Here is a 26,150-nt window from a genome sequence, read left to right on the forward strand (position 1 = left end):
TTGGGAGGAAAATCCTTGGAGAAAGTGGCCCCATGAATAGGGGCTGTCCCTAGGTGACCCTTATATTTGGGAGGAGACTTGGGTCTGCTCCTGCCTGGGAGATCTAGAAGGTGGACAGGGAGCCCCCGCAGAGCCCAGAGAGCACGCAGCCCGCTGTGACCAGAGCCCCAGTGACATTTCCCTGTCTCCCGTTTTCTCCTTGTGCTCCAACCCTGGACAGGTCAGAAACTGGCAGCGAGCAGGCCTGGGGAAGGGGAAGTGCAAGGCGGAGAAACAGAGGACAGGGAAGCAGGCTCCCCATCCACCGAGGTTCCCAGGCAGAGGCAATCCTGAGCTGGGAGGCAGGAGATTTGCTGAGAAGTCAAGTTTAGACTTGATGAACCTCGTTTGTGACATTCGAGACCCAGTGGCTGGCTACAAGTTAGACGATTTCTAGTATTAGGCAGAAAGGCTATAGCACCTGCCAGAGTGAACACCCAGGGTGCAGGGGAAGACAACTCTCAAGGAAAGACATTTAAAGGGGCTCCAGAGACACCATGAGTTGTGCTGTTTACATAATGACGATTAAAAAACAGTATGAGGTGCTGAAAACGAGGTTTTCCTTAGAGAGTACTGCATTCAGCTTCTATAAAAATGTCAGCTTGTGAGTACGGTGTTAGAGATTTCATACCATAAGACAATTTTTAAAATAATGAGATTCTTGATTAAAACCTGTTTTGTGAAACCCAATCACAATGAAAGGCTTGTTCAGGTTTCGACTCCCAAGCTCCCACCCAACTTGACAAGAGGACAGGGTGACATTCATGCATTTGTTTGACCAGCGCTTCTGGGACGCGCCCCCTCTTAGGCCCTGGGGATTTAGTGTTCTGGGAAGGCCGCTGTGAGGAAGAGACATTACACTGGGATCTGCAGCTGAGTAGGAGACAGAGGAAGAGCTAAGGGAAGGGCCGTGCAGGCAGTGGGCATGGGAGGAACAAGGCCCGACAGGAAAGAGCACGTGCAGGGCGAGGTGAGGCCGCGGTGCCCGGAGCCCAGGCAGTGAAGGGTGGAAGGCTGGTGAGGTCACCAGGGACCAGGCCAGGCAGGGCCTTGATGGCGAGTTAGCGCTTTTCATCCCGAAACAAGCAACGATTTTACCATCTGGGCTGGCTATTCACCACCTGTGCCCCCAGACGCAGTCTCTACCATTTTCTGCCCTGGAAGGTGGGTTTCTACAGGCTGTGCGACCTTCACTGGGTTCCCCTGGCCAGGCTACGGGAAGGGGAGAGGAGAGAAGGTGGAGTATTTATTTCTCTTCACTGCCTCCCTGCTGGACTCGGACGGCGGCAGTGGCTGTAGTCCTGGGCCCTTTACTCAACAGCCACAGCTTCTGCTGTGCAGCCCCTCTCCCAAAGCCACAGTTCTCCCTAGTTTCCAGAAACTTCTCCCATCCCCTTCTGACCTCATCCCTGGGGGTGGGGTAATGGCTCCCTGCTGTTGCTGGTCCCTGGATGTCTCATTCTCCTGTATTGGTTCCCTTAACATACCCACACCTATTAGTCTGTTCATTAATCCCTCAGTTAAAACCCAGAGTGGGGGGCACCTGCTTCTTGCGGGTCCCTGATGAATGCAGGTGCCAGGCTGACCATCTGTAACGATCACCGTGGCTGCCCCATGAAGAAAGGGATGGGCGGGACCAGAGAATGTGCAGGAGACCATGGAGGCAGCTACTGCAGACCCAGGTGGGTCAGGCCAGACCCCTTGCTCTCCACCTCCACGGTTCACTGGGCAGTGAAACCTTCTCTACATCCTGGGAATGTGTGTGGGCGGGTGCCACCCACCTGGGCTCAGCTGATGCCCCAGAGCCAGCACAGGTGTTCAATACCGATTAAAGTAATGATTTAAACTTGAGCAGACAGACCAAGAAGAAACAGATTCCTACCAATGGGTAGGTTTGACAGAAAAAGGCATTTCCCGGTGGAGAGGTTCTTCAAAGGCCACACAAACCAGGCAGCTTTTCCTCTGTGGGAAATCCTGTGGGCGTGGCCTTGCCTCCAGGCAGGGGGATGGATAAGACAACCTCGCCAGTCTCTCTACTCTAATTAAAGCCCTGTTCAGACTGTACTTTACAGATGTGAATGGCTCTGCAACTTCTTCATTCAGGACATGGTCGCTTATAGTGACAGATTTGGGCTCTTCCCATAGTCCTGATTCATGATTTTAAGAATTATGAAACTGCAAGCTGCCGAAGGTTTCTGGACAATCAGAACAGCTGGTCCCTCACTTCCCCAGCAGGAGGGATGGGGTTTCCCCAGCCCACAGGCTGCGGGGATGCCGGTGCACTATGCAGAAAGTACGCACTTGAAGCGAGCGGGAAAGGGCGGCACCTCCTTATGCAGCCAGGAGATGGTGCGACCACCAGGTCACCTGGTCGCTGTAGCTCAGTATTTCTAGAACACTCATAATTATTTATTCAACAACTATCTTCTCAGGGCCTACAATGTTTGGGCCAGGCATGTGTCTAGTTGGCAAAGGCGTCTTTGCGGTCCTCTACATGGCAAGCGCCGGGCCAGCATAGATGTATGAAGGTGAGTATGACGTGGGGTTACCCTCGAGGGAGGTGAGAGTCACATCAACAGTTTGTTCCTACAGGGTGATGAATGCTGAGACAGAAACGTGTTTGGAGACACCGGGGGGTGGGAGTGGGGACAGGGGAAGGTCAGTCCAGAGAGCAGCTGCGTGTGGGGAAGGAGAGGAGGGGAAGAAAGGGGTTGCAGGAGGGGCAGCTTTGGTTGTATCTCTAACATTTTCTTTCTTCAGAAATAAAGGGAGAGCTGAAGCAAATATGGCAAAATGTTAACATCTGTTAGATTTGGTGGTAGGCACATGGGTGTCTGTTATATTATCCTCTGTACTTTTCAGAACGTTTAAAACATTGCATAATAAAAGTATTTCAAATTAAACTGCAAAAAAAACAAGAAAGCTTCGAGCATCAGAAAAAAAGAGATCGTTCTGGAAACCACGTGAAGGCCGGCCTGGAAAGGCAGGAGGTCAGCCGCAGGCTCCTGTGATAAACCAGGTGGAAGAGGGGAGCTCACAGTTAGGAGAGAGGGGAGAAAGGCCCACCCAGCAGCCCCCTGCTTCTGATGTGCTACAGGAGAGCTGTGTCCTTCTGTGTCTGTGTGTACGTGTGTGTGTGAGCTCGAGAACAACTCCATCTTTGCTCACCAGGGCTACCTTTGAGCTGCTGAGGAACATCGACAGCATCTCAGTAACCTCAGGCCCACATGGAGCCTGGAGGTGCAGGGCCTCGTAGCTGCTGCTCCGTCCCGGGAACAAATGGGTGGGGGTGAGGGAGGGGGGCTGCAGGCCTGGGCCTGGGCCATGTGAAGGCCCTGTCATGCGGTGTACTGGCTCCCAGTGGCCACTGGGCAACACATCTAGCCTGGTGGTCAAACAGCACGTCCTGCATATTGGAATCCACCTCCCTTCTCTCACACATTTGGCCAAGAAGAAACTGGTAGATTCTGGCAATTCCACTGAGACCACCCAGTGTACCTACGCACATACCCTTTGGCCCAGTAACTCCATGCTCGGGACTTTATCTATCCCAGCTGTGTACTTGGACGCGTGTGCGATGACAGTCTAAACTAGGTTATGGAGACTTCCCTGGCAGTCCAGTGGTTAGGACTCAGTGCTTTCACTGCTGAGGGCCCGGGTTCAATCCCTGGTCAGGGAACTAAGATCCCACAAGCAGCACAGCATGGCCAAAACACAAAAACAAAAAACAAAACCCCCCCACAAAACTAGGTTATGCACTGCAGCAGGGAGTGTAACAGCAGGCAACAGGAAACAACCCAAACGCCCACTGATAAGGGATGGGGGGAGGTTCTCAGGCATCCACGTGATGGACTAATATGCAGTCATAAAGAAGGAAGAGGCACTTTAAGGACTGGTGTGCCAAGTTCTCAAAGGCTGTTGAGTGAAGAAATACAGGATGCAGAACAGTGTGTGGGATATGGTACCATGTGTGTTAAAAGGTGGAAAAGGAATACTTGTAAGCATTTGCCTGTATGGCCCGAAGGTATCAGGATACGTGAGAAATAGCTAATAGTAGTTGCCTCTGCGACAGGCAACAGGGTGGTTGGGGGTCAGAGGTGAGAGGCCAGAGAGCTTTCCACTTGCCCTTTGGGGGCCAGCCACGCCCCCAGGTGAGAACTGGTGCTTTGGAAGGACGCTGAATGGGTCTGAGGCTTGTGTCACTTCTTGATCTGCGAACTAAGAGAAGCCTCAGCTCTGCCTCCCGAGGGGGGCCCCTGCCTGCCCTGTCTCCATCCTTCCATATTCCGATTTTCCTGTGCCTCTCAGCCCATGCGCCCTGTGCCCAGGCACAGCTGGTGGTCTTACTCTAGGATGGGCACGTGACCCCAAGCAGGTCAATGAGCCTCAATCCTGGGGCTTCTTTTCCTGGGAAAGGAAAGCTGTCTTTGTGCTGGATTTGCAGCTGGGAAGATGTTAAGCTTGGAGCTGCCAGCAAACGAAGTGACAGACAGGGAAGTGGAGCACATCCGGCTAGGCCCGAACGTGTCATTTATGAGAACCAACGTACATAACTGCCTTTTTGAGGTGGGTTTTCTGTCACTTGCAAGCAAAAGATTCCAGGCAAATACAAATCCCTGATGGTTTGCTTATCGAAACTGGGGTGACATGCCCCTTTCTGGTTAAGAATCACTCTCTCAGAAGGTGTGGGAAGGTGTGAACAGAGCTCCCCTACTGAAGCACAAACAAGAAACGCAGGAGGCAGCCCACCTGGGCCAGCTGTCCCCCCACTCTCTCTCTCTGCCGCAAGCTGTCCCCACTCTCTCTCTCTGCCGCACGCTGCCTGGATGCTGGAAACCAGCTTTTGTGGTCTCCGGTGCATGCAGGGGTAGGGTGCAGGCGCATACCTGTAGCAGACGCTATCGGTGCAGGGCTTGTGGACTCGGACAATGATGAAGACGTGCTGAAAGTGGGAGCGGATGTTCTTGGGGGTGAAAGGCAGCGCCCCGGGCTCCTGGAAGATGATGGTCACGATGTCGTTTCCTATGTGCCTCTTCCTTAGTAGCTGGTAAACGGCGGGGAGAGGAAAACGTCATGGTCGGCTCAAGGCTCACGATCTGCCCTGTCACCTCCCTGCCGTCTCCTTCGGTGCTCCCCCTCGCTCACTCTGCTCCAGCCACACTGGCCTCCTGCTGCCCCTCAAACACTCCAGAGACATTTCCTCCTCAAGGCCCCTGCCCTGACTCTTCCCGCTGCCTGGAACGTTCTTCCCCCAGATCCCCACATGGCTCACTCCCGCCCTCCCTCCTTTCAGGTCTTGGCTGAAATGTCACCCTCCCACAAGGCCTTCGCTGACTGTCTTACCCATGATGTCACCCCCTCTGCTTTTCTGCCTTTATTACTTAACGCTTAGCGTACAGCGGCTTCCCCTCTTCCTTTTGTTTCTTGTCTGTCTTTTCCCACTACCATGTCAGCTCCGTGAGAACAAGGGTTTTGTCTGCTTTGTTTGCTGCCCCCTGCTGTATCCTCAGTGCCTAGAGCAGAGCCTGGCACACAGCAGCTGCTCAAGAAACATCTCTTGGAGAAGAGCATGGGCTGGCGGCTTTCGACTTGCTCAAGGCCATGCTCACAGACGATGGCAGAGTCAGACCCGAGACCACTGGCAGGGCCCATCCCTGCTGCCGCCCCTTCTCGGACACCTGAGTTGAGAAGCCTGGGGCAGCAGCTTCAGACCAGCCCACAGGAACCCTGTCCTTTCTCCCCTGCCTGTCACGGTCTCTGAGAAAAACTCTGTCATCTTTGTAGGCGATGATGTACTCACGACATTTTACTTGTTTGCTGAAATTACATTGTTCTTATTTGTACAAGTTTAGTCTTCATGTAACTGTTAGGAATCCCCATTGGCCACGTGAGGTCCGCAGATGGGAGACACGTGTAGCTCTACATGAGGTGGCCCGTGGTGTGAAATCCAGTCACACAGAGTGGCACAACTCACACTGTGGAACTCTTAGCTCTTTATGTGTGTTTTACACTGGATGAAATTAAATTGCTAGATAAAGTACCCATTTACTGTGGCCGGCCCTGTACTAGGCATTTTACATCCACATCTGAAAGCTGCAACCTCGTTTCATCTTTTTTTTTTTAATTTTTATTTATTTATTTATTTGGGGGCTGCACTGGGTCTTCTTTGCTGCATGCGGGCTCTAGGGTGTGCGGGCTCAGTAGTTGTGGCTCGCCGGCTCTAGAGCGCAGGCTAAATTGTTGCGGTGCACGGGCTTAGCTGCTCCACGGCATGTGGGATCCTCCCGGACCAGGGATAGAACCCGTGTCCCCTGCATTGGCAGGCGGATTCTTAACAACCGCGCCACCAGGGAAGTCCTCGTTTCATCTTTACAACAAGGCTGTGAGTCATTAACTCATCCTACCTCCTTTTACCGATGAGAAAAGTTAGGTTCCCGGGGGTTAAACGTCTTGCCCTAAGTCACACAGTCATGGAGGGAAACAGCCAGGATTTGAACCCGCTTCTGCTGGACTCCACAACCCAAGCTTTGCCCACCATGCCTCCCAGACGTCCAGGAGTAGGTTTCTGTCTGCTTCCTGTGCGCCTCCCATGTCGGGCCCTGACTCAAGCCCCAGTTTCATGCATGAGTACAGGGTCCTTTCCCAATGACCCTGCGACATGGGTGCTACCATTCTGCCCATTTTACAGAGGAGGGATCTGAGGCTCAGGGAGGTGAGATTACACAGCTAGGAAGTGGCAGAGAAAGAACTCCAACCCAGGCTTAATGACAGCAATGCTCTTACAGCTGCTATTAGGTGACCCTTCTGAAATCACCGATATTTGACCATTTTCGGCCAGTAAAATCTACAACATCACCTGTACCAATGGAAAAAAATATATACACTAAACCATAAGTCTGTGGGGTTTCTGTTCATTAGAAACTGCTCCCAGACTGAGCATGCATGGCGTGTCCAGGTGAGGAGGCTCCTGGTGGTGGGAGTCAGCTGTTGCACCCACCTAGCACCTCCTCCTCTTCCTTCTGGCAGTCGTGTCCATCCCCTTTGGGAAAGCACCTCCCTGATCTCTGTCAATGTTTCAAGCTGAGCTGACCTCACTCGCCCTCTCTAGGGGTGGGCATGTCCTTCAGGCTTGGCCAGTCAGCCCATTCCATCCCTGCCCTGGGCCTGGCAAGTGAGTGATCCAATGAGATTCATTCCTGAAACGTTTCTGGGACTTCTGCAAGGCACAGCTCTCTTTCTCCCGGGGTAGCAAAGCTGGTGGGATGTAAGGCGAGGGCTGCTGGGGGTCGACTCTGCACTACTTGGGAAGGTCTGTGAATAAGGCCACTACGAAGAAAACCAGAGGCGAGAAATGCAAAGAATTCCTAACATTGTTTGAGCTCCTGGATCCGGCCATACCTAAAGCCAGCCCTCTCCCAGTACTTGAGAATTACCTAACCCAGTAAATCCCATTTTTTGCTTTTGCCAGTTTGATTTGTGCTTCTATCACTTGCAGTCGAAATAATGTTGACTGATTCACTTTTTTTTTTTCCATAGGATCCCTGATGACTCAAGAGACTCTTGAGGGGAGTTGGGGTAGAAGGATGGCCAAGGAAACAGAAGAAAACTGACAGTGAATGACACCTGACCTAGTCTCCAACCCCCAGGTGATGAGACCGTGATGCAGAGGGTCTCCAGGGCCAAAGGCCTCCATGTGCTGCAAAGGATGGTGCCAGGGGAGCCAGTGCCAGGCAGGCAGCCAGCTAACAGCTGTGGGGAGGGAGAGCGCCATGGCTTCAGCTGTGTACCCACTGGAAGTCACCTGGGGCCCCCACCCTGGGCCCCACTGACCTGCTGCCTGTTGTTGGGGGTATAAGGGAGCAGGGTGGAGACATGGAACATGATCTCATAGTCCTGGTAAGTCGTGTAGAGGGAGTGGGTTCCCGTGGAGTCAGCTGAAACAGAAACACCAGTTAGCACCACGCCTCCAAAACCCCTGGGCTCCTGCCATATCCCACATGCCATCTGTGTTAGTTTTTTTTTTTTTTTGCGGTACGCGGGCCTCTCACTGTTGCGGCCTCTCCCGTTGCAGAGCAGAGGCTCCAGACACGCAGGCTCAGCGGCCATGGCTCACGGGCCCAGCCACTCCGCGGCATGTGGGATCTTCCTGGACCGGGGCACGAACCCGTGTCCCCTGCATCGGCAGGCGGACTCTCAACCACTGCACCACCAGGGAAGCCCTGTGTTAGTTTTCAACTCGATGTTTTCACTTAACTCCACCCTTTAAAATCCAGTAAATTTAGATAAAAAGGAAGCCATACATTAAGCACCCACCAGACTGGTAAACATTTAAGAGTCTGACAGTGCCAAGGGTTGGTGGGGATGTGGGGCAACTGGAACCTTCTGTGTGGCTGGTCAGGTGGTACAACCACTTCGGAAAACTCTTTAGTAAGATCGACTGAACCTGCAGATAGGCTTAACTGATGACCCAGCACTTCATCTCCTAGGATCACAGCCTAGAGAAATTGTACACAGATGCCCCGGAATACGGGTACAAGTATCCTCCAAATGTTAGTCCAAGGAATAGATAAACAGTTCATAATGTGGAAAAGTACACGGCCGTGAAAAGAAATGAGTCACAGCCATCACATGGGCAAATCCCATGAATACAATGGCCAGACACAAAGGAGCACAAACCGTATGATTCCATTCACATTATGTTGTCAAACAGGCAAAACGAATTATATTATTTAGAGATGCGTATGAAGATGGCAAAACTATGACGAAAAGAAGGAAACGATAATCGTACGAGTCAGAATACTGTTCATCTCTAATGGGAGGGAGTTATGACCAGGGAGAAACACCTGATTAGGGGCTCTATGGGGGAAACTGAGGCACAGGGAGGGAGTGACTTGCCCAAGGTCACGCACACTTCAGTCAGTGGTGGCGTCTGGACTGGAACTCAGGCTATCTGACTCCAGAGTGTTTCCTTAACAGTATTCAATGCTGCCTCTTATGAGTTTCAAAATTCTCATAGGAAACAGACCAAAATCCCTAATCTTTAGCCCTAAAGGTCCTGCACGGTAAGGCCCCCGCCTGCCTCCCTCACTTCCTCCTTCACATTAATTCCCTGAACAACAGCCTTTAGACCTCAGGGTCCAGGGTTTTTGCACGTGCTGTTCTTTCTCCCTGGAACGCACTTCCTGCTCCCTCTTTGCCTATTTTATTCCAACTCATCCCTCTCGGGTCACATGCCATGTTCTTGAGGCCCAGCCCCCACATGAGGCTGGGTTCCCCATATTTGATCGTATCCTCTTGAACTGCTCCTTCCTGCCCAGGGAGGACAGCCAGGAGGTTGTTTTTGCTGGATGTGTGAGTGAACCCACAAACCACACTGCAAGTAACTCCAGGGTGTCACACTCACCCCTGGAAGCCTACTCCTTGGCCTTTTTGAGCACTGAGGTCCACCAGCTTTATTTAACTGTAGGTGCAGGGGAAACAGCAGTAAAACAGACCGAGGAATCCCTGTTCTTGTGGGCTTCCATCCTAGGGGAGAAGCTGTGACAGGTGAGGTCACTGAAGCCTTGGTTGGCCAGTGCCAGAGCCAGGTGACCTCCAGGTGGCTGTGAGGCCAGGGCAGCCCTGCCTGCTAGTTGGGGACACTGGCCAGGAGCACTGTCTTCCCCAGGGTCCTCGTGCACACTGGGCACCATGCAGGTGTCTGTGGCTATGACCCCTTAGGACGTCTCCCAGCGCACATGTGCACAGGATCTCAGAGGACGTGTCTAGGAGCACAAGGGCTGATACACAAAGCAAGTGAGTCTTCAGACTCTACCAGAACAGGAGGTACTGCTGTCCAGAGTGGCTGCACTGCCCGCACTCCCACCAATGGAGTCCTCGAGCTCCCGCTGCCCGGAGTCCTCACCTGGGTATCACCAGGCCTTTGGGCCTTAGCTCACGGGATGAGGGTGCGGTTGGGACTCACCCTGCTCCCCCCAGCAAGGCCACCCGCCACTGCCACTTACTCTTGACGTCCAGCTGGGCGGCGTACTTGGTGAAGCCCTTCAGGCAGACCTTCTCTCCGATGAGGGAGAGGAACTCCTCAAAGGCCGGCCCGGCCTCCTCGTTGTTGTACATCTCCTCCTCCGAGCTCTGGCCAGCCTTGCAGTAGAGGATGCCCACTTTGTGTTTCCGGCAGAGCTGCGGAGGCGAGAGCGGCATCAGGGAGGCAGGCCAGGCAGAATGGAGGGGGGGCATGGAACAAAGCAGGCTCTCTCGGGCGCGGAGCCCAGGGAGCTGCCGGGGTCACACAGGAATTCAGTGCTACAGCCAGAGAAGAAAAAAGGCATGGGGGCACGTCCCAGTTGTCCCTCTCCCACCCTGCCATTCCAGGGAGGCACAACAAGGTGCTGGTGCCGCCATTCTCATGCTTTCTACATGAGGGCCGAGGGCGGCTGGCGACGCCATTCTCTCAAGGGAAAGACCTTGGCCGGCTTCCCACAGTAGGTGGACCGGACCTGGCTAAGGTTCTGCAAAAGAAAATTCTGGAGGACTCAGTCTAGTCGACATTGTTTTTTAGGGGGTGAGCCCTTGATAACCGTGTTTTTTCTTTTTTTAATTAATTAATTTTATTTATTTATTTTTGGTGCGTTGGGTCTTCGTTGCTGTGCGCGGGCTTTCTCTAGTTGCGGCGAGTGGGGGCTACTCTTTGTGGCGGTGCGTGGGCTTCTCACTGTGGTGGCTTCTCTCTTTGCACAGCACAGGCTCTAGGAGCATGGGCTTCAGTAGTTGTGGCTCGCAGGCTCAGTAGTTGTGGCTCAAGGGCTCTACAGTGCAGGCTCAGTAGTTGTGGCGCATGGGCTTAGTTGCTCCACGGCATGTGGGATCCTCCCGGACCAGAGCTCGAACCCGTGTCCCCTGCGTTGGCAGGCAGATTCTTATCATTGTGCCACCAGGAAAGTCCTCCATGTTTTTTTTATGTATCCCTGATTCCTCTGTTCACTGGTGACTGGACCATCGACAGTCATGTGACCTAAGGGTGGGCCAGTCAGAGGCTCTACTGGGGCTGAGAGTCAGCTAACTGGGGCCTGCATGTGCCTATAATCCTAACAGTAATTCTGTGAGCTGTGGGAGGGCCAGAGAAGCAGAGGGAGGCAGTGTGCAGTGAGGGAGAGGGAGCACGCACACACACACGGGAACCTGGTGGCTGTTTTGTTCCTAGACTATTTCCCTCCTAAGACCCAGTCACGTTCCGGCTCTTGGCACCCCTAGAATTTGATAGGAGACCACTCCTTTTACTGGAACTAACCTGAGTGGGTTTCTGTTCTTTGGAGAAAAAAACAAGTGACCAAGACAGAAGGAGGTACCGGGAGTGGGGCTGCAGGCTGCTGCCCCAGTGTCCCCCCACCCCCCTCCCTGGGCCCCGGCTCACCCCTTGCTCGTCGAGCTTCAGCAGCTGCTCCGTCACCTTGGGAGTGTTGAGAGCCAGCCGCAGGCAGTGGATGTTGAGCTCGGGGATGACATACTCCAGGGCGTCCTTCAGGGGCAGGCCCCGCCCTGTCCCATGCTTCATAGCTGTGGGTGTGGCGTCCTCCAGGATGGAGCCACGCAGGGTGGTGAGCTGCTCGAGGAAGAGGAGGGAAGGTTAGGAGGCTCTCAGGACTCGGGAAGGGATGAGAGCACATGAGGGTGTCCTGTTCTCAAAGCGACATGTGGGATGGTTAGTAGCCTGGGCTCTGCCAGAAAGCACTAGGTCTGGACCAACTTGAACTTGCTGTGTCCTGGCTGTGTGTTCTTGACCAAGTGACTGCCCATCTGTGAGCCTCAGCTTCCAAGGACTGTTGGGAGAACTAAATGAGATGGTGGATGGAACGTCCTTCATTTGTTCAACGAATGATGAAAGAAGAAAGACCCCTGTCTTCCTGGAGCTGACGTGCGGGCGAGGAGATGGATTATGTCAGGTAATAAGAGGTATAATGGATAAAACAAGCTCCACAATGTAGACACTCAAACAAACACTCTTACTGTCATTATCAGGAATAATATTATGTGTACACTTATTACCATAAGCTCTTATGTAAAACACCTGCCTGCCCTGGACACCGGTACCATCTTGGATCTTGAATTGTGACACTGGTTTTCAACCTGGTTTCCTGAAAAAATCACCACCAGTGGTTCTGATTCGGCTGGTCTGTGGTGGGGCCCAGACATGTATGTATACACGCACGTATGTATGTATACACACACTTACATATTTGTATATTTGTATACTTATACACACACACTCACTCACTCTCTCTCTCTCTTTTTCTTTTTTCTTTTTTGTGGTATGCAGGCCTCTCACTGTTGTGGCCTCTCCCGTTGCAGAGCACAGGCTCCAGACGCGCAGCCTCAGTGGCCATGGCTCACGAGCCCAGCCGCTCAGCGGCATGTGGGATCTTCCCGGACCGGAGCACGAACCCGTGTCTCCTGCATCGGCAGGCGGACTCCCAAACACTGTGCCACCAGGGAAGCCCCTCTCTGTCTCTTTTAATACTACTCAGGTGATTCTGATGTGAAGCCAGGGTTGAAAACCTGAGTCAAGCCAATCATGGCCATCTCACTCCTCTTACGCAGATGTTGCTTTCCAAGTTTTTCCTATAGTTGGCTACATGACTAGTTCCAGGCAATGAGATGGGATGGAATTCAGCTTGGGGAGGACGTCTAGGGCAGATTTTCTTCCCTGGTAAAGGAAAGCCCCTTTCCACCTGCCCATTTTTTCTAAGGACACTGGTATAAGGATAAGATGTTTGGAGCTGTGGAAGCCATCTTGTGATCGTAAGTAAAGAGACAACAACAACAAAAATTACACAGAAGTCATGTCCTGCCACTGCCTATCCCCAGACTTCTTCTGTTAGATAATTAAAATAACCCCGTATTTGTTTTAGCTATTGTTAGTCATGTTTTCTGTTACTTTGCAGACAAAGCAATTTCTAACAGATACATCTTAATAACGAGTCACATTTATGAAGGCATAGTTCACTGCACTGTATTCCAGGAATGATAGCAGCTATCTAGGTACAGGTCTGTTCAGGGGAGGTTTTACTATCTCCATTTTACAGATAAGAAAACTGAAGCTCTACGAGGTTAGGTGCCTTAGCCAAGGTCACCACAGCTAAGTGGCTGAACCAGGATTCCAACCCAGGTCTGACGTCTCCAAAGCTCATGATTTTTCTCTTTGAAATATTTTTTTAACTGTGAAATATAATCCGTATACAGAAAAGTCTACAACACATATAAGTACAGCTCAAGGAATGATCACAGAGTGAATACCTAGGTATCACCACCCAGACCAAGAAACACATTACTAGACTCCGGAAACTCTTTCGTGCCCCTTCCCACCTCCCTAATGGCAACCCCATCCTGACTTTTCACACCAGAATTTATTTCTGCCTGCTTCTGAGCTTCATGTCGTTTGTATTCTTTTCTATCTGGCTTCTTTCTCTCAATGCTATGGATGTGAGATACGACCATGTTGCAGTAAGAGGCTGACGTTTTTACCCCAATGGATTTAATCCATCCTACTGCTGACGAGCACGGAAACTGCTTCCAGCGTTTGACAACTGTGAGCAGTGCTGTTAGGAACATTCACGGAAGCATCTCCTAGTGCACATGGACACATTTTCGTCTGGGTTTATACCTAGGAGAGAAATTGCTGAGTCACCAGGCATGTTAATCTTCAATTTTACTGAACTGCCAAATCGTTTTCCAAGTGGCTGTACCAATTTACACCCCGCCAGCCCCGTCTGAGAGCCCCTGCTGCTTCCCGTCCTCACTATCACTAGCGCAGGCTTCCATCTACGCTGTGCTGCTGGCCGCCAGGCTCCGCTGTGCTCTGGGTGAGGCACGGCAGCTCCAGCACCACAGCGAGAAGACTCCCTAGTCTGCAGCAGAACAGGGAAAAAAAATCCTCCCCCAAGGGGATTGCTGTCAGCACCCAAAATACACTTGGGGCTACGGTTTAAAGACTAGGGAGGATCAACGTTAACTGGAAAAACACGCTCACCCCAAAAAGTCAACAGATGCAAGAGGTGGCAAAAATGACGTGTCATGACACTGCCTCTAAGCATACAGCCTAACCCCGCCAAACAGGACCTGGGCAAGAGGCATGTGTGTTAGGAATGAATGATCTCATGGTTAGGAGTTCCCAGTTCTGGCTTTGGGAATTAATAAACAAATCTCTCTTAGGATAAGCCAGATAGTCTTGAAGTACATCACGAAAAACTGGGATGTGGATGCTCTGCCCTGCCAATCTGGGTGGCCCTGGGATTGTGAATTTCGATGAACGCACCGACGGGATCAGCGCCTTTCTATCCTGCTGACACTGCCCCACAGTGCCCTCTGCTGGGGCCAAGAGACAGCGTGGACCAGAAATCCTCATTCTCTTCCAACACTCGAGACAGGTGGCCTACCGTCACATTTTTGGCTCTGAAGACTTGACCAAAAGCCACTACTTGAAAAGCTCCCAGCTTTTCCTTCTCTGCTGGCGATAATAAGTAGGGCACTGGCAGGCTGCAACGTGTGGCCACCTCTGCTCTCCACCTGGCCCTGTCCACCATCATGTCCTACCTGGACTGTGACAGCAGCCTTTTCCCAGTCTCCCTGCACCTGCCCCACCACCACCCCACGCCGGTCCATTCTTCCCGCAGCAGCTTGAGTCAGATGGTGTCTCTCCTCTGTGCAGAACCTGCTGACAGCGTTCCGCCTCTCTCCCAATAAAATCTACACTCGCAGGACTTCCCTGGTGGTCCAATGGTAAAGAATCCGCCTTACAATGCAGGGGACGCGGGTTCGATCCCTGGTCAGGGAACTAAGATCCCACATGCCACGGGGCAACTAAGCCCACATGCCACAACTACTGAGCTTGCATGCCTCAACCAGAGAGCCCGCCTGCCGCAAACTACAGAGCCCACGTGCTCTGGAGCCTGTGTGCCACAACTACAGAGCCCACGTGCCCTAGAACCCACATACAACTAGAGAAGAGAAAAGCCCGCACGTCGCAATGAAAGATCCTGCATGCCTCAACGAACATCCCGCGTGCTGCCACTAAAACCCGACATGGCCAAAAGAAAAATTTAAAAAAAAAAACCCTTGCCTTAAAACAAAACCAAACAAAACTACACTCGCTGCTCAGGCTGCGAGACCCTGTGTGCTCTGACCCTTGATGACATCTGGCACCATCTCACTGAGCTGTGAAAGGGATTCAGGGCCACATCAGCAACTAACCATCGGCACAGGTTGTTCTCCACCAGCTACTGACTCAGATGCATCCCTGCCTTCCCCTGTGCTGCGTCCACCCTCCAAGAGCTCTTCCTGGGAGGTCACTTGGGAGTCAGTCTGCCTTGGTTCAAATCCCGGCTCTCCCCCTTCTCTAGCTGTGTGACTCTGGGCAAGCTGCTGAATTTCTCTGTGCCTGTTCCCTTATCTATAAAATGGGGAATAACAGTGCCTGTCGCAAAGGGTTATAAAGATTCAAGAAGATAATCCATGTACAGTGCTTTCCTACCACTGTATCTGGCATACAGTGAGCACTCAATATATGTGTTAGCCATTATCACATTACACACGTCGGATGTTTTTACACAAAGCCATATGTGTAGTTAAAAATTTAAAAAAGTTAACCTTAATAGGAAGCTACAGTTTGTTTCTCCCCCCACTTAACAGTATGCTTTGGAGATTACATCACACCATCATCGGTGCCTACTGAACACAAGTGAGGTCCCAAATGAGGTTCGCTACTACACTTGCTTTTTACACTTAATACAAGATTCTTCCTTTTCTGCTTTGTATACATATATACTGTTTAAATTCTTAATGAGTGACAGTTACTTTTTCAATAAAGAAAGAAAAAAAAATCTAAATCTCTAACCCTCACAAAACTAAGGCTTGTCAAAAACTCATATCTGGGGCCAAAGGGAACCCACCGAGCCTGCTGGGCCAAAGAGTCCCCGGCTAGTTGGCATTCCTTGTGTCCTGCCGGCAAGGGGCTCAGGACAGGGCAGCCCTGGCCTGGAGCTTGTCCTGTCCAGGCTCAGGGTGGGTGGGGCTGATGTTTCGGCGTGTGGTCCTGAAGCCCAGCTCCAGTCTGTTCCCGCCCCAGCGGGAGGCTCAGAGCTGCCAACACTCCCATCCCATCTGCTGGGAGATGTGAGCCCACTCGGTCTGCTTGGCGGCCGGGGGCGGCCATCTGGGGCAGGCCAGCCGGCTGGCTTGGAAAACAGCCTGGGCCCTTCGCTCTGGCCCCCATGCCTTGGTTAACTGGAGCCCGAGATGTGTGTGTCGACAGGAGAAGGGCAGAACTCTGACCATAAGCTGAACCTTCACTCCCCAGAAAGGCCCTCTGACCTTTCGGGAAACAGTGACAACACGACAGCAGCGTCATCACAGTATCTGCCGCTCAGAGCACTCACCACCCTGCAGCCTTGTGCTATGCCACCTCGTGCGTGCCGGTCCAGGAGAACCTTCCCGCCTCTCCAGGACACAAGGAACAAACGGTACAAAGTCTATTTTACAGATGAAGAAACTGAGGCATCCAGGGGTAAAGCCATCTGCCTAAGCTCACAAGGCTAGTGAGTGGCAGAGCCCAACCGAACCCCAAGCTGTCTGTTCCCAGAGCCAGAATACAAACTCAACCCCACAGGGCGTGGTGAGTGGTTAAGAGCACGGGCTGGGGACACAGGCAGTCTGGGTTCATATCCTGGCTCTGCCACTGGGGGACCCTCACGAGTGACAGCCCTAGGCCTCAAGAGTCCTCATCTGTAGAATGGGGGGAATGGGACCCACATCGTGGGACTACTGAGAGAATCTGAAGGGTCAATGCATATAAAACACTCGGAAGAGTGCCTGGCAGGAATATGTGCTCAAAGTGTTAGCTATTCTTATTACTACTGTCATTACTACTTTTGGGTTATGTGACTCTCTGCCTCCATGGCAGGAAGGGCCTTAGGAAGGGGCAAGGCAAACCTTGTTGGCCTCTGCCCCTACCTCCAGATGACAGGATGACGAGGTCCTCAGGCCTTAGTGCCCAACAGGCGGCTCTGCAAGGGGCTGGGGCCAGGACTGAGTACACGTGTGGCCTGCATGTGTGTGAGGGGCAGAGAAAGGCCTGCTTGTGGCCATGAACCTCACGGTGGGCCAAAAGTCAACAGGGCTGACTGAATGTGACAAGGGGACAGGAAACTGAGACCTCTCCCAACGGCTATCCTCACTGGGTTCTCCCCGAGTGCCAGGCCCAGCACTGCCTATTTTATATGGGCAACCTCACCAAGCCCACACTATGGTCCTGTGAGAGTGGGATTCCCATGGGGGAAACAGAGGCTCTGAGAGAAGAAGCCACGTGCCCAAGGTTTCACAGCTGCTGAGTGACCGTGCCAGGCCTGGTCCTGCCTCAGGACCTTTGCACTGGATGTTCCCTGTGTCTGGAACACTCTTCCAGATGTCCACATGGCTCCTCTCATCTTCTTCAGGTCTTTTACTCAAATGTTCCCTTCCGAGTAACACCTCCCTTGACGATCCTGTCTAAAAATCTTACCACCCCCGCACTTATCTCTCTTCCTTGCTTTACTTTCCACCTTGTCATCATGTACCACGTAGTATAATTTACAAGAGTATCTACGTATTGTCTGCCTCCCCAGCAAAAATGCAGTCCCATGAGCATCTCTGCTGCCTTATTTACACTGTTTCCTCAGTGCCCAGCACAGTGCTGGCCGGTGGTGGTACTGAGTGAATCTCCGTGGAGTGGATGAACCCCAGGCCTGTGCCCCTGAGCTGCGAAGGCCCTGTGCCCAGCCTGGGGTGGATCAGAGGCTAGTGTGTGGGCGCTGGGCGTGGGAAGTGAACGGAAGCAGGAACGAGCCAGGAATGGCACCAAGCCAGTTTCCAACCTACTGAATAGGAACCACAGCAAAGGGAGTGAATATACATGATCGGTGTAGAAAATGCCCGACACACAGTGTTGAATAAATCTATAATGTAACAGCAGGTGTAATATTATTGATTAGTATATGATGGCTGTTGTCATTTCACCTGGCAGCTCCCCACATGTCATATAACACTTGGATACAGTGTGAGCTGTCACCTCACATTCTGCCCTGGTGTTCATCTGGCCAGAAAGGTGAGGAGAGGGAAGGAGGAGGATGCTGGGGAGACTCAGGGGCCGGTGACCACCTGTGATCTGGGGCACCAAGTTTTTGGGGCTGCCTCCCCTACACTGCCATCTGTGTCATCTCACTCCCCCTCAGCGGGAAGGTCTTCGCGAGGGGATGCGGCCATGGCCCTCGGTGCAGCATCTGCCGGCCTGGATGAGGTCCAGGATCGGCCGGCCCCGCATCCAAACTCCCTGGCAGTGCCTGCCTGTTGGGCTCCCATGTCTGTGCAAAAGCCCAGGCCCAAGGGGGATGGGGTAATGCAGGGGTGAGGGAGATCCATTGGGGGGGCCTGCCCAGCTGATGATTGCTCCTTTTCTGAAAAGGTCTTCCTTTGAGGTCTTTTGGAAGTCGCTATCATTTCTACTGGCCTAGCTCCCCACCTTTTGCTGAGGAACCACCCCCCTACCACCACCTGTGGGTGGCTCTGACAGAACTGTCGATCACAGTGCCCAGCCCGGCCCCTGGACCCAGGGTGGAGCACATGTCCTAGATCTAGACAGAGTCCTCTATCACCCCTGACAACAGTGACTGGCCCAGGCTTGTGATCCAAGCAGAGCCAATCAGAGTCCTTCCCAGAGATTCAGCAGATAAGAACGCGGAGGAGAAAGTATAAAGATGGAAAAGATTTGAGCAGCCGGTCCCCATTTTCCCATGACATGGAGAGAGCTTGTTGGTAGCAGGAGAGGATCACATTCACAATGCAAAAAGCAGCAGAGCCAGCTGAGCGGGAGAGATAAGGAGGCAGAGTTCTGGTGACATCATTTGAGTGCCTGGGTCCAGCTATGCCTGAAGCCATTCCTACCCCTGGATTTGCAGTTACATAAACCAATGAGTTCTATTTCTGGCTTAAACCAGATAGAAGTAGATTTCTGCCACCTACAACTTAAGAGTCCTAATCGAGCAGGGTGCCCCCAACGGGCCTTGTTCCCTAGCCACAGCTGACATTTATTGCAAGGGAAGACCTCTGACCAAGCCAGGACAATGGGATCCTCTATTCTGAATGAAAGTGGGCAGGCTGGGCCTGTTTTGAGCTGATCAACATCAACGGCAGTGCCTGCTGCTGAGATTCCCCAATTCCTGCCCCGCCCGAGACCTGCTGCCTTAGTTCTCCTTTCCACTCTGCAGGGCATCTCACAATCCTGAAAGAATCCCCTATATCTCTCCCTTTATTTTTTATATTCATCACAGTTAATCTTTTGCAAATGTCAGAATCTTGGGCTCTGCAGTCAGACACACTGGATTCCAATCCTGGCCACTTAGTCACTGATTTCAGACATGTTTCTGAGCCTCAGTCTTCCCTTCTGTAAAATGGGGAGACTGACAGGATTGTTCTCCTGAGGCTGTTGGAAGGATTACGAGTTGAAACAGGGGAAGCACTTACCCACAGAACCTGGCACAGAGTAAGGCTCATAGATGTGAGTGGCTGTGATTTATGTAATAATAACAATAGCAATGGGACCTACCTCGCGGGTCCGGAAGATGATCCTGTACTGGTACTGAGGCCCGTGGTCCTTGTGGTCCTCCAGCTTCTCCCGCTTGATGCTCACGGCCACTGGTCCCAGCTTCTCGTCCACGCCAAAGTAATTGGCATGCTCTGAGAGGGAAGAGCAGGTGAGCTCAGAGTCAGCTCTCTGGGAAGGAGGGGTGACGTCCCACGGCAGGCCTGCTGAGAGGACAGCTGGGGAAGGCTCTTGTGCAACTCGTACAGAGCTCTTGTGCAGGCTCTTGGGATCCTGGTCACACAAACCTCATGGCTGGTCACGATCACACTCAATGGAGAGACCGTTAAGAGGTTAAAGCCCACCTTACTATAGCCCACAGAAACTTCCTGAGTCTCAGCGCTCTCATCTGGGAAATGGGGGGCCCTCACGCTACCCATGATTCATAGAGCCGATGTGAGAGTGAAACGAGGCTACGAACCAAAAACGCTTAGTGCAGTGCGTGCCATGTTATAAACCTAGTTTCGCTGTGATTATCCCATATTTGCAAATGTTCAGCAGCTTAGCTGCCAATTAGCCCTCGTGAAGTGGTTAGATTCTAGTCTAGAGAGGCTTCTGCCCGGCTGAAATCCGGGCCCTGGACTCATTAGATGTGTGGCCCAAGTTGCTTGATGGCATTCTCATCTGTACAACGGTGCCAGGAAGGATGGAGCCCTCTCTCAGCCGGCTGTAAGGACTAAACAGGTTAATAAGCATGGAGCACTCAGCACAGGGCCGGGCACAGAGTAAGCACATGAGATGTGTTGGCTAGTACTACCCCCAGGGCATGATGTTTGTCACAGAAAAGGACCATGATTCCAGTCCCCAAGCGTCACCTTTATCTAACCATATTTCTATAGATGTAGGAAGCTTAAACACTACTCTTTTTTTCCTTATGGTGACAGAGACTTTACCAAGTCATGGAGGAAGTCTCCTGTTCTCTCCCCAAAATGACAGCTGTCTCCCCTTTTTAAACAAACATGCTGCTGTCTTATAATCCTTCCAGGCAAACAGTTCTAACTGATATATAACCCAAGGATCTCCTGCTTGTGGGAGATGCCCACCAGCAGTCTGTCTTAAGTCCGTGAAGTCAGCAGCTCCGCACTGCCAGAGATTCCTTCCCACCCCAGCACTCTCAATATTTAAACGTTGGTTTCTATTCTCGTAAGATGGTTCAAAGGCTTATCTAAGGCTCAAATGTGTGTTAATTAATGGTCCCAATAAGAACAGCACCTGCAGTGGGTTAAACAATCTCCCCAGCTGGTCAGAGAACAGAGTAAGTGTGCTCCACAGATATCAGTTCATTCCTGAAACAGCTGCAGGATCTGTTTTGTTTTCCGCCAACGCATACCCAGTACCTTGCGGTCTTAGCATAGAATAGGCAATCGATAAACACTGACCAATGACTAACTTATTTATGAGTTTCCAGAGCTACAAAGAAATCATTCTTTTAAAGAAAAGCTTCTTTTTAATGCTCCATGATAAGTACTCACTATCTGCCTGATGAAGAACTGTTTTGATGTACAATCTTATTTGATCCTAACCACAGTCCTTCCGTGTAGGTATTCCTACGTGCAAGTTGAAAAGAACGTGTTCTCTGTTGGTTAGGTAGAAAATTAATATAATATAAATGCAAAACCAGGTTTCAAATCCTCTCAGCCTTACTTTCTGGCTACTAGATTCGTCAATTTCAAAGAGCGACCCTGTCAACTTCTCCCATGGGTTGTGGATTTGTTCACGTCTCCCTGTCGCTGTATTAGTTTTTTATTTATATACCCCTCAAACAGGTTGCCAGGTATACAAAGGTTCACAACTATTACAATTTCTGGGTAAATTTTTAAAAAGTCAGTAAGAAATGGCCCTTTTGGTTCTTCTAACAAAGCTTTTAGCCTTGAAATCTATTTTGTGTGATACTGATGTCACCTCACCAGTTTTCTCTTGGTTAGTGACTGTCTGAACTTCTTTTTTCACCCCTTAATTTTCAGTCTCTGTGTCATTTTGTTTCTGGGCATGTGATGCTGCTACAATCATCTCTGTTCCTCACATGAGGACACGGAGTCCAAGGGGTAAAATGTGTCACGTAGCTAATAAGCTATGAAAAAGACATCCTAAACCCAGGGCTGTCGGACTCCAACACTGGTGGACCCCCAGAGACTATACTCTGGACGATCTAGTTGACATTTGTTGTATTTGACTAGGATACTGCTTTTAAAAAAATTTGAAACTAGTTGCTGTGGAGTACTGGCTGCCTATCCGTTACCTCTTCTTCCCTTCTTTCATTTTAAGAGAAACCCTCTGTTCTTGGAGGAAGAAAAGAGAGGGGCTATGTCTACCTAAAAACTAACATTTCCCAGCCTGCCTTGCAGACAGATGTGGCCAATAACCAGAAGCAGTTGGCTGGGACTTCTGAAAATGTTCTTTACAAGGGGCTGACTTGAAAAAAAAAAAAGGTAGGGGTGCTGAGTTGACATTTTGCCCGAATCCTTTCCTCCTTTTCTTTGCCTGGAAACATGGATGTGATGGCTGGAACTCCAGCAGCCATCTTGGACCAGGAGACCACCCTGAGGGCTCGGAGGCCATGCACTAAGGCTGGCATTCCACTGTTTCTGAGGAGTAACCATACCAGTCCTGGGCTGCACATCTCCAGACTTCTTTATGTGAGACAAATAAACTTCTATGTTGTTTTAAGCCTGTTACTATATCAATTCAATTCTGAATTGATATAGGAGAATCCAAACTAAAAAAATCTGAATTTCAGGAGAATCTAGAAAAATTGGAAAGGCTGGCAACACTGAGCTTGTCTATACTTCCTGATGACAACAGTGAGCTGGAGCTGAGCAGGAGCTGCCCTTTGTGCAGTCCCTGCCTGGTCTGCTTCCCTCTATTGTCTCCTGCCTGGTCCCCGAGGCTGCCTGGGTTTGTAGTCTCTGCACTATGCTCTGCTGCCTCCTAGGATTGCCTCATCAGCACTAATGAACTTAACCATGTGTGATGCCTGTGTTAACACCCTCCAAACATCAACGGCTCCGCCGTCAAAGGGAATCCAGAACCTGCCAGCTTCTTCCCCCCTCCTAGGCTCCCCTAGACCTCCCTATCACCATCTCCTGCCTGGACCATTGCAGCAGCCTCCTCCTCGGTCTCCCAGCTCCCCCTGCCCCCACAGCCTGTTCCCTAGAGGGAGGCTGAGAATACCTGAGTCAGATCAAGGCCCTCTCCTGTTCAGAACTTTCCTGCGGCCCCATCTCACTCAGGGTAAAAGTGAGAGTCCTCACTGTGGCTCACAAAGTCCCACATGATCTGCCCCTGTCACCTGTCTCAGCTCCTTCCACTCTCCCTCAGTCACTCTGTCCCAGCAACACTGGCCTCCATCCTATTCCTCCAGTGTTCCAGGACTATTGCACTTGTTTCCCGTGTCAGGAACACTGCCCTCAATCTCCACAAGCCTCCCTCCCTCACCTCCTTCACCTCAGTACTCAAAGGGCACTCACTAGGAGGCCCTCCCTGACCATTCCCTACTGAAAATGCAACTCCCAGCACTGACACTGTTTCCCTCTTCCCTGCTTTACTTTTCTCCACCGCACTTGCCACTCACCACACCTTACATATTTATCTAGTTTTATTGTTTGTCTTACCCCACTAAGACATTAGGAAGACAAGGTTTTTGTTTCAAGCTGGTCGATACTGTATCCCCCAGCTCTAGAAAGTGCCCTGGCACATAGCTGACCCAAGCACATATTTGCTAAGTTAATGCATATCTACTGCTTCATGTAGCTCGGGGTTTTAAAGTGCTACCCATGTGTCATGAGGCTGGACTCCCTGCATCGTCACAGCCCCTCTCTGAGGGAGGTCTTGTGTCTTTCTGCACCCTCGGTGCCCAAGGAAGGGCCTGGCAGCGAATGAATGAGCAGTGACAGTCTCAGAGACCAGGTGCTGCCCACCTGTCTGCCCCCACCTCACCTTTGCCCACGAAGTAGTCCTGGTAGTAGCGGGCGCCCAGGTCCACGTGCTCGATGCTGTACTGCCGTGGGCGACTCTGCGTCCTCTGCTGTTCCTTGGGCACCTCCAGCACCGAGATGCTGGCGTTCGTGCGGTAGGCGCTCAGGGTGGGCTCCGGAGGGCGGCCCTCTCCGCCGCCCCCACCGCTGCTGCCTGTGGAGCCCGCGGCCGCCCGGGAGAAGCTCACGTTGCGCTCGCACTCACCGCCGATCTCGTTGCGGAAGTGCGGGCAGCTGAGCAGCAGGTCGTTGCTGTTGTCGTCGCCGAGATCCTGCTCCAGGTTCTCCTTGCAGTTCAAGTCCTCCGTGCTGGTGAAGGCGGGGTCCAGGCCGCCGAGGCTGTGGGCCCGCGACGCCGTGAGGGACGCCATGGCCGAGGCGGCCGAGGCCCCGGTGGTCGTGTTCCGCCGCTGGGCCGTGGACGCCCGGTTGGCGGCCGCCTCGTTGAGGTCGAACAGCATACTCTGCACGTCGAAATGGGCGAAGCTCTTCTGGCAGACCCACGGCCTGCTGGCCTCCGGGGGGCTCCGGCCGTCCTCGGCCTCCCCGGGGCACCGGGCCGCTTCGCCCTCGGCTTTACTGCTCCGCAGCTTCCGGAAGATGGACGAGTCCACCGCATCCCCACCGCCCAGGCCCCGCGTGGACTTCTTCCGGGCCTTCTCCTTCTCCTTCATGGGCTGCAGTGGCAGCAGGCCGTCCTTGGCGGGCTGCCCGTTGCGGGCGTCCCCCTTGGCTCCACTGCCGCCCCCCGCCACGTGTCGGCCGGGATCGGCCCGCAGGAGCTCAGTGAGGCTCGGGGCACCCCGGGCCTCGGGCTGCTCGCTGCGGAACTCATTGAGGATGTCGAAGAAGCTCTGCTCGGGCACACCCTGCACGTCGATGGAGGACGTGCTCCCATACTCGCGGAAGAGCGGCAGCGCCCCCGTGTGCCGGGCGCCCCGGGGCTCCGCCGCGTCCTCCAGGTCGCACTCGCTGAGGGTGATCTCGCTGCTGCTGCGGTGCCGCAGCGGGAGGAAGGCCCTGCCGGGGGACCGGGGCCACCCGTCCTGGAACTCCACATCCTTAGACCTTCTCCTGGAGAGTCGGTGCAAGGCTTTGGACCCTGAGGAAGCCGGGGTGCTGGTGGGGGGCTGTCCGTTCTGTACGCTTCTCATGGAATGGGCCACCTTTGTGGCCTTTGTGCCATCTGTGTCCTGTGAGGGGCTGGGGTTGTTCTGTTCTCTCAGGGCCTCCCGCTTGGGTGGCCAGTCGGCCACTCTTGCCCGCACGCCCATCTTGGGCACCGCGGGGGTGGTGGGACTGGGGCGGGTGGTGGCACTGGCCGGGCTCTCACCCACAGCCTGGGGCATGCTGCCGTTCTGGACCCAGAATCCCATGGGAGCGTAGTCCCCTGTGTGCGGGCCGGGGAGGACATCGGCTGCCCTGGTCCCACAGCTGACGGCCAGGTCCACACCATCGTTGGGAATGGGCCGATAGGTGGCCATAGTCCACGGGCACTGGAGTGCTACTGGCCCCTGAAAGCTGTAGACTAACTTTATGGGGTCCCCTGGCCCTCAGCCATTGTTCAGGGCCACCAGTCCCAGGATGAAGGATTCTGGCCCCTGAAGCCTGTCGGGAAGGTTGTGAGCCTGTGGAGTCCAGTTCTCCACCATCGCTGTGGACAACTGAGCCAGGACAACCTCACGAGGCAGGCGCTGTCCTGGGGCCTCCAGACTGAGTGGCTCAGCGGAGCCGAGCAAGCAGCAGGTGTGCGCGAGGGCTGGCAGGCTGCAGGGGTGCCTTCCCTGCCATGCTGAAAAGGGAGAAAAGGCAAAGGTGAGATGTGACGTTATACTGCTCCCAGAGAATGACCTTTTGTTTTTGACAGCTTTACTCATTTAAAAACAAACAAAACCACAAAAACCGTTTTACTATGGAAAATTTCAAACATACCCCAAAGCAGAGAGGAGGACACGATAAGCCACCCCACCAGCTTCAACACTATTAACTATTGGCCATTCCTGTTTCATCTGTTCCCCTACTCCTCCACTTTGTTTTTGGCACAATATTTTAGAATAAATCCCAGACATCAGGCCATTTTACCTATAAATAATTTAGCTTGTATCGCTAGCATATAAGGCCTTCAAAAAAAAAAAAAGTAACCACGATACCTTTATCATACCCATCTAAATAAATAAGAATTCTTTAATGTCATGTAATACCCCAACTGCATTACATTTCCCCGCACTGTCTCAAAGATGTCTTTTGAAAGTTGACTTGTTCAAATCAGGATCCAAACAAGATCTGTACCCTGCTTTGGCATATATATTTCTTAAGTCTCCACTACTCTACAACCCCCCCTCCCCCATCTTGATGCTATTTACTTATGGAAGGAATGAGGTCACTTGTCCTGCGGCGCTTCTCACTTTCAGGATCTGGCTGACTGTTCCCTGTGGTGTCACTGCACATGTTCCTCTGCCCCCCATGAGTCCTGT

The 26,150-nt window shown here is 52.4% G+C and overlaps 1 protein-coding gene across 9 annotated transcripts in view; it reads right to left on the reverse strand.

Moving 5' to 3' along the window:
• Positions 1–26,150, reverse strand: part of SIPA1L3 (signal induced proliferation associated 1 like 3) — a 236,956-nt gene that overhangs the window by 72,414 nt on the left and 138,392 nt on the right. For all 9 annotated transcript variants that reach the window (XM_030874393.2, XM_030874387.3, XM_030874389.3 and 6 more), the window contains 6 exons: positions 23,639–25,468; positions 19,667–19,797; positions 11,450–11,638; positions 10,044–10,218; positions 7,870–7,973; positions 4,926–5,083 (listed from right to left, as the gene is read on the reverse strand). In XM_030874393.2, coding sequence (XP_030730253.1) covers positions 4,926–5,083; positions 7,870–7,973; positions 10,044–10,218; positions 11,450–11,638; positions 19,667–19,797; positions 23,639–25,160 — 2,279 coding nt within the window. In that variant the 5' untranslated portion in view covers positions 25,161–25,468. The remainder of the gene's footprint in view (positions 1–4,925; positions 5,084–7,869; positions 7,974–10,043; positions 10,219–11,449; positions 11,639–19,666; positions 19,798–23,638; positions 25,469–26,150) is intronic.

Source organism: Globicephala melas, chromosome 19 (assembly GCF_963455315.2).
Source record: "Globicephala melas chromosome 19, mGloMel1.2, whole genome shotgun sequence".
NCBI lineage: Eukaryota > Metazoa > Chordata > Mammalia > Artiodactyla > Delphinidae > Globicephala > Globicephala melas.